Here is a 15,262-nt window from a genome sequence, read left to right as displayed (position 1 = left end):
ATTACATATCATGATGTTCATAATAATCGTCGTGTAAGACTTTATCTTAGTACCACATGTATATTGTAGAACTAAATGTATTATCATACGAATCACACGAGATGATGATAATACGTAGAATGATTGAATTATAAAAGAAAGAAACTTCAATGATCGATTACATTCTTTTTCGGTGTTATTTAGAGTTTTAAGCAATCATTCATAAAGGGGGTTTGAGAACTTTCCGTTACTGTTGAACAATGAGTACAATTTGTGGAGAAAGCTGATAAATTTGGTTTAATTAACTGGATTTTGGTGGCCATCATGATCTTCCTTTGTATTTCTATGCACCAAAATGAATGGGGAATTCAATTATTTGAATCCAAAGATCTTGTTGTCTTCGATTAACTCTCACCATCAAAAGATCCTTCCCATAATACCTCTTTTGATCATATTCTATGTTGACATTCCTTAACCATAGATTACTACTTTTTTGTATTGATGAAGAAGCTTTTAGTTTACATATTCAACAAAATTTAACGCTTTATTAATCTTTTGAACGTAGCTTGAAAACCCTACTGTATTCCTGTCCCGAGTCATGTCTCTAATTTAAAGTTTTAGCCTAATCTTAGACAAAGAGCAAGGAAGACGTGAAGCATTGATGATCACAACCCAACAGTAATACCTACAAGCATCAAACAACCAAGTAACTTTATAATGATCTCTGTCATACAATTGAAAAAATGACTCGTAAGAGAGGAACCCACATTTATGGTTATACTCTAGTGGAAGACGTGACCACTAAGGAGACCATTCTGAATGAAATCAAAGATGCTAATGGATAGACATGGTTCCAACCCGGTGAAAGGGAAGGATGCCCTGATTAAACGCCTCCCAAACGTCAAATAAATAATGACAAAAAAAAATTAATTGGGCTATTTACCAATCGAAAATTATATCGTCGCACCAAGGTGCACCAACAATATTCAAAGAAAACCTAAAACGTGCATGTCTCTTTTTCTCTACCAATGTTTAAAGTAATAATGCATTAATCTTTTCATTCGTTCGTACCACTTAATATATGATTATCTCGTTAATCTTTCTTAATCAACCATAATTAGGTTTGGATTATTATCGATGAACATAGATGTAGGGAAGCACGCTTAAGAAGTTTGACAAAGGGAAAAAGCGGAGAGAAATGGAAGCAATTAATTAAGTTTTCCCTTTTGGCTAAGTGGATATGTATTCAAATCATTGCATTTTCCCTTTGAGAAAGCATAGTATATAATTATGGAGCCATACATGTATGATTTATAATATATAGTTTCAAAACAATATATTAAAACTAATATTTCATTATATTATTTAGTCAATAAAAACATGGCTAAAATTAAATATTCAATATATTTAATATCCTCTTTCATTTCTCTTTTAAAAAATTATTTAAAAAAAATGAAAAACCCATGAGTATTCAATATAAAATTAATTAATTAGTTAATGGATATTTTAATTAATATAATTTAATAATATGAAAATTTTGATTCTCTTACTTTATACATGTAATATATAGTTTCCTTTTTGCCATGAAACAAGGAAGTGGGGGAACCATTGCCCCCTTTGACTTGGTCAAATAATTCATTAATTAATTTTTATAAAAATAAATATAAATAATGAATATGTAATTAAAATAAAGATAAGGGTATATGATATAATTGAGGACTAAAAAGTCTACAATATTTAGGTTGTGACCACCCACTTCTTATTTTCAAAATTACTATGCTTTCTGACATATATTTATATAATTCCTTTTCAACCATTTAATGCTTCCATTTGACTAAAATTATATATATAATTTATTATTATTATTATTATTTTTAGGTAAAAAAAAACATTTCTTAAATAGACGTAGAAACCTCTCCCTATCAGACACGTTTTAAAATTGTGAGACTAACGTCGGAACGGACAACATATCTACTAACAGTAGGTTTTGGCTATTACAAATTGTATCAGAGTCAGGCATCGAGTAGTGCACCAGCGAGTACACTCGATCTCCGAAGGCTTAGGGAATCCAATGTTTACCATAAAATTATAACCAAAACCATTGAATGGTTTCTTTCCTTTTAGGCTGTCAACATGTCTCACAATTGAGCTAAGAAAATTTCTCTCTTTTTCTCTTTTTTATTATCCATATTCAATGGATTCTCACATATAATTTAATTTACTCTATTATTTTTTTTTAATTAAGTTTGTCGCACGTTACATCTTAATTGATAATTTACGATAAAATTGTATGAATCGAGGATTATAGAATTATTCATTTAACATTAATATTTACTAATAATTCACTCTAATTTGTAGATCGATGAAAATAAAAAGGTTATTTTTTTATTTTTATTTTTTTTGGCTAAAATCCACGGCCAATGATTTTGTTAGATTTGAAGACAAATTAAATTTTATTATGATAATGATTCCAATATTACAAACTAATCATCATTACTTTACTATTAACCTCATTAAATCAACCCTCCTTTAATCACTATATTATATATATATATATATATATATATATATTCCCAAATCAGTAATTTATACACACGAAAATACTAAGTAGATTACATTAACATTTTTATTCCTAGGAAACCCCGAACCCAACCAAAAAAACAAAAAAAAAAAAAAAAAAAAAAAAAAAAAAAAAAAAAAAAAAAAAAAAAAGAGAAATTTAAACATCCATTACATATATATATATATATCAAAAGGCTAGCATTTTTGTGAAACATTTAAAAAAAAAAAGAAGGAATTTTTAGACTAACCCATGAAACAATCCGATGTACAATACGAACCCATGTCTCAAATTTTTGTCCCCAAAAAAGAAAAAAGAAAAAAAAAACAAGAACAAGATGATGATCAATCACCTTTACTGTGAAAAGAAAAAAAAAATTGTAATGAAATTTGAGGATGAAGCGATCTTCAAGGCGCTCTCCAGCTTCTTAATCCAATATCGTTGTGTTTCCTTGAAGGACCAGAGGCTGGAATGGGTATTCTTCTGGGCAAGAATCCGAAGAAATGGCCGTATGAATGAGGCTTTTTGGGCTTCAACTTGAAGAACAAGGCGTGCTTGGTTGGGTACCCATTGCACCAACTCAGTAGCTCCCCGTTCATCAACAACATCACCAATAACATCCAAGCAAGCTTCCTTGTTCTTCCTCCACCCACGAACACGATCATCGTTATCTTCGATTATTATTGTTGTTGCTGCTGCTGCTGCTGCTCAAGATTTGTGATGGATTTTGGAGAGATGATCCAAAGTGGATGGTTTGTGATGGGAGATTTTGTTTTTGAAGAGAGAAGAAAAGGAGAGAAGGGGCTGATGAATTATGAGTTCTTTTAAAACAAATTAGATGCTTCTGTGCTTTGCAGAAGTAATATGTTGGGACGCTACCACAAACTTGAAAAGGGGTTCCAAACAATCTCTCTCTCCTTTTCATCCTATCAGTCTCACGATTTTAAAAACAGTCTAACCTCACAGTTAGTAGATATTATCTGTTTCGACCAGTTATGTATTTCTTACGGTTCTAAAACTCGCCTACTAAGGAGAGGATTCCACCCCCTAAGAAATAATGTTTTGTTTGGTTGAGGCACAGCTTCCTCTCTCGCACTTGTTTCTCTCTCCAATTGATATGTGATCTCATAAGTTTTCACACCCTTAAATACTTCTTTCTCCCCTCCAACCGATGTGGGATCTCACAATTTACCCTCTCTCGGGATCTAGCGTTCTCGTTGGCACTCATTTCTCTCTCCAATTGATGTGAGATCCCCACACCTTTGAATACTTCGTTCTCCTCTCCAACCGATGTGGGATCTCACAATTCACTCTCTTTCGGGACCTAGTGTCCTTGTTGCCACTCGTTTCTCTCTCCAATTGATGTGAGATCTCCACACCCTTGAATACTTCGTTCTCCTCTTCAACCAATGTGGGATCTCACAATTCACTCTCTTTTGGGTCCAGCGTCTTCGTTGTACTAATTTCTCTCTCCAATTGATGTGAGATCCCCACACCCTTGAATACTTCCTTCTCTTCTTCAACTGATGTGTGATCTCAGAATTCACCTTCTTTCGGGGCCCAACGTCCTCGTTGACACTCATTTCTCTCTCCAATTGATGTGGGATCTCACAAGTTTTCATACCATTGAATGTTTCGACCTCCTCTTCAACCAATGTCAGATCTCACAATTCACCCTCTTTCGGGGTCCAACATCCTCGTTGGCACTCGTTTCTCTCTCCAATTGATGTGAGATCTCACAAGTATTCATACCATTAAAGGCTTCGTTCTCCACTCCAATCAATGTGAGATCTCACGTAAAACAGGAAGAAAAAAAAAAAAAAAAAACGAAAAGGGGTTGTTTGTTTATGTCATGTTTTCGTAGGGTTAGGTGAGTGTTTGGTCCTACAATACATTAATGGCCGACGAATGGGAAGTGGCACTGTTGGGTCTGTTTTTTCACTTTCTTTCTTTTATCTTTTAAGGCTAAGGGAAAACAATGGGACAGTCCCACAATTTAAGGGTCTGTCAAAAACAACATGAACCCCCAACAGCCAGTCAACAAAATCCACACCACCAAAAACCACTCCCCCACAATCTATTTTCACGCAACTGTCCTTTTTAAGGATTTTATTTATCTTTTTTTTAGATTAAACCTACCGTCTTGTCTCGACCTAGCTAGTTAAACATATTTTCTCGATCCAAAAGTTCAAATTTAAAGTTTTATTTACGATGAATTCTAATAACTCACCGATATAAGTTTAGGGTTTAGAGGTTACAATAAATTTAATTACGAAGTAGAACTCTTCTCCAATACCTACGTTTAATCCATGGTTGAGGACTCGGTAATGTATAAATTGAACGTTAGTTACGTATATAGGGTTGCGATTAAGAACCGTATGCATTAATGTAGGTAATAGTGATTTCATCGAGAAATGTTTTGATGAGACGTTTAAAACAATTCAGGTGGAAGATTCATACGCCGATAAGACTATATGCTGGTAATTCTATGGCACACCTTAAAGTAAAGTGCTCCTCTCTAGGTCCATTGTCATTAATTTTCGATGACCTACTTTCAGTATTCTTACAGCACTTTATAGTCTTTATAGTTGATCTATACTCGACTACGTTAATTAGTTGAGACATGTCAAATCATCCGTAACGGTTTAAAACAAAGAAACCCTAACGAAATTGGAAAACGGGTATTAGTTGACCTGAAACAAAAAAAGGGATGGAATTAATGGAGTGTCGATTTCGTTTGCGTCTTTTCACAAGAGAGTGGACCCAAAAGTTCTTCCATATTTGGATGAGTGAAAGAAAGATGCCCTTTCATATGGTGTTTGGCCTAATTGACAACATGGGAAGGGCACCCATCTTTGTATCATTATATCAAACTTTTTCAATAATTTAAATTTAGTGTGTCGTGCGTGTCGTGTCGATCAACATTCTTAGAAGAAATCATAAACGACAACACGTTTAAGTTATGGTGAGTTGGTTTTAAATAGGTTATACCATTCATGCGGGTCAAAACTTACTCACCAAGAAATTTTACTATTGTTACAGTCGTTATTCAGTGAGGCTTCGGCCATCAGCTCCCTGTCATCAAGTCTTTTTGACCTTGTAGAGACCTGTGTTTTTTTTTTTTTTTAAATAACTGGTCGAGTTTAACCATAGCAACTCTTGTTCTGAGGCTAAACCAACTCTTGTCCGTAAGTATTATGTACTTATAAACTTGTAGCCTCGAGATTTATTAGACGATTCAAAATTAAAAATTTAAATACGATGAGACAATTTAGATGGAAGAGAATGCGCGGCATGTGTTCGATGAAATGCGGGACCGAATTAAATGGACGCCACAGCAGAGGGTCAGGTTTAAATGATAAAACACAGAAACAGACCCTTTGACTGTGACTTTGAATTTCAGAAACTTTTTTTTTTTTTTTTTTTTTTTCTCTCTTTTTAAATAAAATAAAAACATAGAACATGATGTGTTCTCATGATTTTTTTTCTATTTTTCTTTTACTTTTTAATTTTTTTCATGAAATTTTAAATAAATATACGTTCTACGTCTAAAGAAAAATAATAATAATAAATGTCGACAGTGACTATACCCGTACTCAATTTAAATATTTTTCTAGCCATCTTAGCTATTTGATTGCATTACCGCTTCAATAGTCGTCTAGCCTAAACATTTTAGCTTCAAATTGAAGCCATTTAGATTTAGCCTCTATAAATTAATGTACGTGCTTCTCAACCAAATAAAAGGCTAAATCGTGATCATACCCGACATATCAATTAAAAATTTTTTCGGATTTGTTTAATAATGGTAATTGGTTCAGTAACTTTCCTACATGCATATTTCATTTTTTTCCTTAGTAATATAATTATATAACCAATTTTGAAAAGGTACTCCTAACATCATTCATATGGACAAGGGTGTGTCGAGATTTATTAAGTCATACATCCTAACTGAATGAAATTGAGATCGAACGATTAACTTAGTTTGATGTCACACACCTCAATCCAAACGGCAATAGTACTTATCGTCAGTTATGCACAACTATATTGCAACTTTCAGGAGAATATAGAAATCTCGATATAAATTGTTGTTGAAGATAAGCTCGAATTTTGTCGATAATCTATCGTGAGTTCGTTATTAAACCGGTCCCTTCCCTCGACGCAAAATTGATATAAATGAGGAAGAAAAAATCACATGGATGATATTTTTTAAAAAAATAATAAATAAATAAATAAATAAAGTAAGACAATTATTTCTGATTTTATTTAATGCAATTAAAAAGCCCAGACGGTAATAATGCTCTACATAATAGAGGGGCCCATTACCTGATTAGGCCCAATTTTGTACAAATATCCAATGAAGTACATTTAAAACTTTAACTTTCCACTTTTACCCCTCAAATTTTAAACAAATAACATTTTAACCCTTAAAGTTTCAACTAATATTTATTTATTCTTAATATTTTAAAATTTAAAATTGGAGTTTCAAGAACAAACTAAAAATCAAATTAAAAATTTGAAAATCTTCAAACCTTCCAAGATTAAATTAGAAATTTCATGAAAATTTAATTATTTAATTAGAACCATTCAATTTACCTTTATTATATAATTTTTTTTAATTAAGTTAAAAAAATAATTCGACAATAAATGCATTTATGATTAAAAAAAATTTGGTATGAATTTAATTCCACGTCATAAATATTGTAAAAGAAATTAAAAATAGATTAAATTAAATCAATAGTTAAGGTGGTTTATAAATAAAAATACACATAAAATAACCCTTTTATTATTTTTTTTATTTTGAATATAAAAAGTTTATAAAGTAAAATAAGATTAAAAAAAAAAAAAAAGCAATTTCTCCTTAAACAAGATTTAATAATTTACAGTAACTTAGAAGATACACTTCAATGATATCCCAAATACGTGTAACAATTAATACATTGCATATTACCCCAACCCCTATCCTTATTATTATTATTATTATTATTTAATCAATAATTGAATCTTTATCTTTTTTTCATAAAATAAAAAAAAAATCTCCCTTCTCCAATATTTAATAATTTTTTTCATAAATAATTGAAATTGCAGTTCTTGGATCTAACCAGAAATAATTTATAAAAAAAAAATTAAGAGTCAAAGTTCAAACTTTTCTCTCTCCGCGTTAAGTCAAAAGTGTAAGAAAATAGAATGAGAATAGGATAATGTAGATGGTGGGTTTGGTTTGGTTTGGTTTGGTTTTGGTGAGTGGTTTTTTTTGTCACACCCCATATACGACCGACATCTTTTACTTTATTGTTATTATTATAATTTAATTCTTAAGGAGATCAAATTGATTAGATTTTGTTATCATTATAGGTATAGATTTATATAATTATGACACATATTTCGAAACCCTTATTATTTACCCCTAAATCTAAATTTCATTTTCACTCATTAATTTTTTCAGTTGACCCGTTATGTATACCGTAAGTTTTAAAACGTGTCTATTAAGGGAGGTTTTCACACCCTAACGTCCTTGTTGCCACATTCACCGATGTTTGGCTATGATACCCTTTATAACACCTCAATCTCAGTGTTGGTAGACACTTTTCGCTTTGGCTCGTTACATATCGCTCTCAGATTCACGATTTTAAAACACGTTTATTAGAGAAAGGTTTTCACGCCATTCTAAAAAAATGTTTCGTTCCCTTCTTCGATATTATACTCGTGGTCCAACCAATTTGATTGGGTTGTAATGAGTCAAACATTAAGTTTGAAAATGGTAAGAAGATTGATGAGTATTAATGTTAAGGGTTAGGTATTATTGTTTGGTCAATTGGTTGCCAATCTTGATCCACGCGCGTCCTTTTCACGCCTCCTCTACACATTTTTCTTCCTTAATAAACTTTTTTTTAAGTATATATTTAAAAAATAAGAGAAGAATAATATACCCGAAATAAATAATATTATATACCATATAGCATAGGATCTACAAACTATTATAATCCGTTCAAGTACGAGAATTTATAGTGAGTAAATAAAAAAAAAATTATTTTTTTTATACCCAGTGGTTAAATCCACATAAAACACCTGTTGGGACCAGAGATCACTTTTTATTTGGCCCGAGTGAAATGATTCAAAACTATTGACACTTAAGCCTTTCTCTTTAACTAATTAATAAAGACGAAACTAAATCACATATAATAAAACCACTCGTGTTGGTCGGTTTTGAAAGGAAAAGAAACGCGATTTCGATTAGTCATGCATAGAGTTGAAAGTTCATAATTGCTAGTCAAGGATCATCATCATAAAGCAAATGGGCAGCATTTGAAATGCCTCAAAAACCACAAAGAAAGCTCCATATGTCCATCCCTTTTACCTTATTGAACTCGAGTGACGAGAAAAAAACAGTAAAAAAAAGGAACTTTTGCTTCATAGCTTTTCTCGTGGTGCCTTCGAGGAGTGAATTATGGGTACTCTTTTAAGGACGAAGCTACTTTCGGTGCCATCATTCTTCTATTTTCCTTCAAACTTGTAATCATTCTTTACACACATAATAATATCATTCCCATTATCCCTCACACGTCCAAAAAAAGATCATTATTTAGGGTTTATTCGAATTAGAGTTTGAGTTCGGGAGAGTTGAGTATACAAATATTTCGAAATAGTTATAGTTGTTTGAAAGAGGAATATTATAGCTTTAGTTGCACGTTAGATGGTTTGCATTGCCCGGAGTATTTTTCACACGTGTTAAGACATTCGTATGTCTCGTAAGGAGTTGGTATGGAATGATTTTTAGTGGTTGATGGTAATTTACCAAATATTGTAAAGGATAGACTTGTTCGAATGTTGACCGAAATGCACGATGTAAGGATGAGGGAGAGTACGACAATTACGCTGAGCTCATCTTGGTGGGACTCGTATGAAATCTTTTACCATTTCCTAAGGTGTAAGTTTGTGATTCCATACTGTGATTCTTCTTGAGATGAGGTCGTGACTCATGGTGGACCTCTTCAAACGTATAATCACCTCTCATTTAAGAAGCACATGCTCTTTAGAATATGGAGCGTGTGCTTTTTTATCGAGTTTTTTTAAATTTAATTAATTAATTAATATTTTTATCAAACATGTTAGATAATGTTTGATTTTGTTGACGTATTAAAAACTAAATTAATATCTTTTATTAAAATAATAAATTAAGAAGAAAAAAAAAAGTACATTTTAGTCCGAATACATTCATTGAATGGAAATGTTCGAATACCAAGTGAGACAAGCTTGCAAAAATGAATATAAAATTCGTTACTTTTTATTATTATTTTAATTTAAAAAAATAATTAAAGTCCAAATATTTTATTTATTAAAAAAATCAGAGGTTGGAGAAGAGGGAGACAGAAGTGGGAGAGGCCGCTTGTAATCCTCTTTCAACGAATATATTTAATAAATTAATAAATTAATAAATTAATAAATTAATAAAATGATTTATTTAATTTATAGGCCGTGGGATTAAAGTATAAAGAAAAAAGCGAAATGAGGAAATAGGACCGACCAACGGAACCTTACGGTGGTCCCCGCCGTATACAATAGGGCAGAAAAGCCTCCTGCTTCTCCGTTCCCACGTGTACCCATTTTCTTCTTCAATCTGGTCCGTTGATTTGGACGGTCGTGATTCAACCATGACCATAACAAATTTAAATACATCCTCTTCGTTGACCATGGACCAAACTTCTTCTCCGACTTCGACTTCGACTTTTTTATTTTTTTTAAAAGGAATTTTTTTTTTTGAAAAGCTGACGTCACAGTACCTTTGACTCTTTCTCTCTCTTCCTTTAAACCCAAACCCACCTCTGTTCTACGCCTACGACTCACTCTTTCTTTCTTTCTCTCTCTCTGTCTCGTCCGACGATTTTTCTCTTTCAGATTCTTTTCTCCGGCGGTAGCGGTGGTGGTGGTGGCGGGGGAGTGGGGGTTGGTTGACGGAAGATGGTGAAAGATGACTTGTGTATTACGATTCCGAGCGATTTCAGGTGTCCGATCTCGTTAGATGTGATGAAATCTCCGGTCAGTTTGTGCACCGGAGTGACGTACGATCGTTCCAGTATCCAGAAATGGCTCGACAATGGAAACAACACTTGTCCGGCCACCATGCAGGTCCTTCAAACCAAGGAGTTCGTCCCTAACCATAATCTCCACCGCCTCATTCAGATTTGGTCTGATTCACTTCGCCAACGACTGCATTCGCCTGATTCCTCCCCTGTTTCTGACGCGGCTCTCTCCTCAGATCATGCTCTCCGCCTTGTCAAGCGTATGGAGGACGATAAATTACGCGCTGATTCGCTGTCGCGGCTTGTTTCTTTTGCAGCGCAATCGGTGGAGAATCAAAGGCTTCTTTGCGGAATTGACGGCCTCGTGCCGGTTCTTGTCGATCTTCTTGGCAATGTCGATGGCGATGTTTTGGTTGCGCAGACAGTACGGCTGTTGCATTTGATTCGGAATGAGATTGAGGATAAGGAGCGGTTTGCGAAGACGATGTTGAAAAGCGATCGTAATTGTATTTCGTCTCTGCTTTTGATTCTGAGGAAAGAAACCGTCGAATTGAAAATCTGTTCGGTTAATCTGTTAGAGCATCTCGCAATCGACGCCGAGGCGAAGATTGCAATCGCGGAAACAGATGGATTGATGCAAGATTTGCTGAAATTAATGAACTCTGAGAACGATTCAGCCCTAATCGAATCGGTTCTATCGTGCCTAATTTCAATTTCTATGCCGAAACGGATTAAAATCAAATTAGTCCATCTCGGAGTGATTAAATCGGTAACCAAGCTTCTCTCGGAAGCGAACTCGAGTTCGAGCATTTCGATGACGGAGAAGGTTCTGAAAGTGCTGGAAACGGCATCGACGGTGAGGGAAGGGAGGACGGAGATCGGAGAGGACTCCGCGTGCATAGCGGCAATAGTACAGAAGGTGTTGAAAGTATCGAACACAGCGACGGAGCATGCAGTGACAACTCTGTGGAGCATTTGCTATCTGTTCAGAGACGAGAAGGCGGCGGAAGCACTGACGAAGGCGAACGGATTGACGAAGATTTTGCTGTTGATGCAGAGCAACTGCTCGGCGCCGGTCCGGCAGATGGCCAGAGATCTGCTGAAGATTTTCCGGATAAATTCTAAATCGTGCCTGTCGAGTTACGACACGAAAACTACGCATATCATGCCCTGTTGATCTTCTTCATCGTCTTCATCTTCTTCATCCATTCTCAACCATTTCGATTTCTCTCTGTAAGTTACTATGAAGATCTGAGGAAGAGATTTTACTTTCTTTTTTTCTTCCGTTTGTAAATCAAAGAAATTTTGTCATTCAATACAAACAAAATGATTCCATTTTCAACTCACCGGATTCAGTTCAATTTTCTTTTCTTTTTTTTATTATTATAATAGTAAATTCACAAATAAATTAAATTTAGGAATTAATATACAGACGATATTTTATTAATTTAATTTAATTTTGGTAAATATTAAGATAGAAGGTATTTTTTAAATATTTATTCTTTAAAAATAAAACGTAACTTAAAAAAGAAACAAGTAATGAAGAAGGATGTGAATAAAATAAATAAATAAATAGGAAGATTTGGTCAATATGTTCACATGTGCCGTCCCAATCATTAATCCTTCCCTCCCCCTGCTTTTCATTTTTTTAATTAAATTTTAAATATTTAAGTTAAAGTCTTTTTAAATACACATTATTTTCACGTACTTCAAAAATACACATTATTGGTATAGATAGTAAGAAACAATAATTTCTTAACCATGATTTCATATCCTCTATACCACTCTCGTTCGAATATGGTCTTGCTCTTTACTTAGAATCGACGATTGAATCAGACATATTGTAAGATGGTTAGAACGTTGATAGGCATCCTTCTGTATCTTGAAATGAATAGAAAATGCTCCCACCAACATGAAGAACGAGAGACAATGACACAAGAGAGGAAAGTGAAATAAAAATGGGTTTCCCATTGTCCCATGGTATAGGGAGTCAAATCAAGCATCATCCAACCAAATTTGTGCCTAAAATAGGTTTGAGAATTGTAGTGGATTCCCAAACAACAATTGTTTGGAATCTTTCTCATTTTTTCCGTATCAGCCCAAATTTATTCCAATTGATGTAGGATCTCACAATCTACCCGTTTAAGACTAAGCTTCTTTTGTTTCATAACACATCAAAAAAATTGATAGACAGAATGCTCAATTAATGGTTGGTGTTTTGCTGACTGTAAACCCAACCTTTCTCTATCAATTTTTTTGGTAATTTGTTTGATAGCCACAAAGTAATTTAAAGGGGGAAAACAAAAAAGATTGTAAAAGGAAATTTGTAAATAAATAAATGTTTTATATATTAAAAGATTTGAAATGAAGTTAGACCCTTCAAAGTGCACACTCTCCCTCTCATTTATACGTTCTTTAATTCACAATCTTATGAAAAAGGAAGGATAAGATCTTCTTCCATGTTGATTAAATTATTTCTTTTTTAATTCATTAGCAACACTTTGTAATTTATAATTTATAAATGATTATATTAACATTTCTTTAATCTTTTTTTAAAAAATTATATTTAATAAATAATTTTAAATATCATAAAATAATTTAAATATATATATATGTGAGGTATTTGTAATTTTTTAACTAAATTATTTATAAGTAATTTTAAAATCATTGTATTCATTATAATCTTTATTCATGTACGTAATTTGTAGTTCGTAGGTAGGTGAGTAAGACCGTTAATATTTAAATGGAGCGTGATGGTTCCTCCAAGCACTTAAAAGAGAAAATGGGTCACCCACTCGGGATATATATATATATATATACACGCATTATTTCATAGGGGTGTGGGTTTTTTATGCTTGAAAAAGGGGGGATGTGGGTATTTGATTTGTAATGTTTTGTTGGTCCAAACAGTATTTTGTTAAAATAAAGTTGGAAGTGCTGCCAATTCAATGCCAAGCTCACGTGACCTGAAGCTGTTCGACGAAATGCCTCAACCAAATAGGGGAACCTCAAAGCCAATGGCTGCCATAGGCCCCCACCCCCTGGCGTATCTGTGCGTGTGGGGCTGACCCAATCATCCATCCTTCACATCAGCCCCCACCCTCATATTTCTTGTTTACAATTTGGAAGAATCAATTCTTTTGGTTGATGCATTATTGGTCAAGTTTTGAATTTCGATTCTGGGAGATCTAATGTAATGCACGAGTTTCTCCTCCACATGTAATGATCCTATTGGTGAGACGAACGTTTTAATTTTCTGTTTTGTAAGTTTCTTTAGTTAAAAAAAACTCAAATGTGTAGGATTGAACGCAAACTAGGTAGGACACCATCATACATTTGAAAGAGGTTGTCTCCAAATAAACGCTATTATTCTTATTATTTTAAAAAATAATTAAAATAAATAATATGGAATTTCTAAATAAAAAATAGACGTCTTAACAAACAGCTCTCGTAGCTCAGTTGGTTAGAGCACCCGTTTAGTAAGCGGGAGGTCTTGAGTTCGACTCTCAACGAGAGCATTGTTTTTTTTCTCATTTCTATTTGATATTTTCGACAAAATACTTAATTTTGTTATTTTTTATTATAAAATAATATCTTTTATTTTCAGTCATTTTAAAAATAAACACTTAAAAATTTATGGATATGTAATTTGAAAAAGGGCTGAAAACCTATGGGCTTGGATTTGGGCTTTTGGATCACAACTCTCAAAACCCAATTTTCAGAAAGAGGCCCACCAAATATGTATTGGGCTGATCCATTACATTCAAATTTTCAAAAAGCATTAAAAAAAAATCTTATAAAGACAAATTATGGAATTTAATTAATGGAATAAAAAAACGTCATGTCGTTGAGTTGATGTCGACGATGTCGGCCGTGTCATTTACTACAACCAACTCTTCAACGACGCCTTGTTCCGTACACTTAATTGATTCTAAACGCACCCCCATGCAATCACCTCTAAATTTTTTGCTAATTTCATTTTAAAACCATAATTAAGTTTTAATTATGTCCTTAAACATTTGGTTTAAGATATAATTTACTGACTTATTTAAATTGTTATTTTTATTTATTTTAAATAATTTCATTCAAATATTCTATTTTTATTCATTATATATCATATCAATATGTTACAGGTTTTTCAATTTTGAAACTTCGCCGAAAGCTACTCTATATATAAAATTTAGTCATTATAAGCATAAAAACAATGTGTCATTCGATGATATAGCAATCATAATATTTTATAATTGAAATAAAATCGATAGATTCAAATAATGTTTCAATTATTTAGGAGTAATTCACTCCTTTATGTTTTTTTTTTCTCAAAAAATATTTGAATTTTCATTCTTCCATCTATAAATATTTATCATATTAGATGCTTTTTTAATCATTCAATGCACTTGTTCCTTTGTATTTATATTTATATTTATATTTAGTACTCTTTTAATTAATTGATTTATTTATTAAGAAATTAAGACTAATCGAACAATATTATTTTTTAAATAGTTTGTCTAAGCATAGGCTCAAAAATATTTGGCTACATAATAAACGTGTTATTTATTGGTGACATATTTTTTTTTTAATTATTTCACTTTTAAAAGTCGTGAATATTAGTTTTTTTAATTTTAATTTTAATATTATTTTTTCCATTTTTCTAAATGATAAAGTAAAGGTTTCATTTTAAAAATAATAATAAAATAGGTTGATA

The 15,262-nt window shown here is 32.6% G+C and overlaps 1 protein-coding gene and 1 non-coding gene across 2 annotated transcripts; both read left to right on the top strand.

Moving 5' to 3' along the window:
* Window positions 1–10,376: 10,376 nt before the first annotated feature.
* Window positions 10,377–11,899, top strand: LOC111478747 (U-box domain-containing protein 27-like). Its single transcript, XM_023123178.1, has one exon. It carries the CDS (start codon window positions 10,496–10,498, stop codon window positions 11,732–11,734), a length of 1,239 nt encoding a protein of 412 aa, XP_022978946.1. The 5' UTR covers window positions 10,377–10,495; the 3' UTR covers window positions 11,735–11,899.
* A 2,102-nt stretch (window positions 11,900–14,001) lies between these two features.
* On the top strand, window positions 14,002–14,075 carry TRNAT-AGU. The gene has a single exon. It is a non-coding gene; the product is annotated as a tRNA-Thr (tRNA).
* Window positions 14,076–15,262: the final 1,187 nt, after the last annotated feature.

Source organism: Cucurbita maxima, unplaced genomic scaffold (genome assembly GCF_002738345.1).
Source record: "Cucurbita maxima cultivar Rimu unplaced genomic scaffold, Cmax_1.0 Cma_Scf00004, whole genome shotgun sequence".
NCBI classification, from domain to species: Eukaryota; Viridiplantae; Streptophyta; class Magnoliopsida; order Cucurbitales; family Cucurbitaceae; genus Cucurbita; species Cucurbita maxima.
Note: the sequence above shows the minus strand (reverse complement) of the source record. Positions and strands in the feature narration are given on the sequence as shown.

Coding starts and splice junctions, on each gene's coding strand:
- LOC111478747 (XM_023123178.1), top strand. CDS start 10,496: ATGGTGAAAGATGACTTGTGTATTACGATTCCGAGCGATTTCAGGTGT.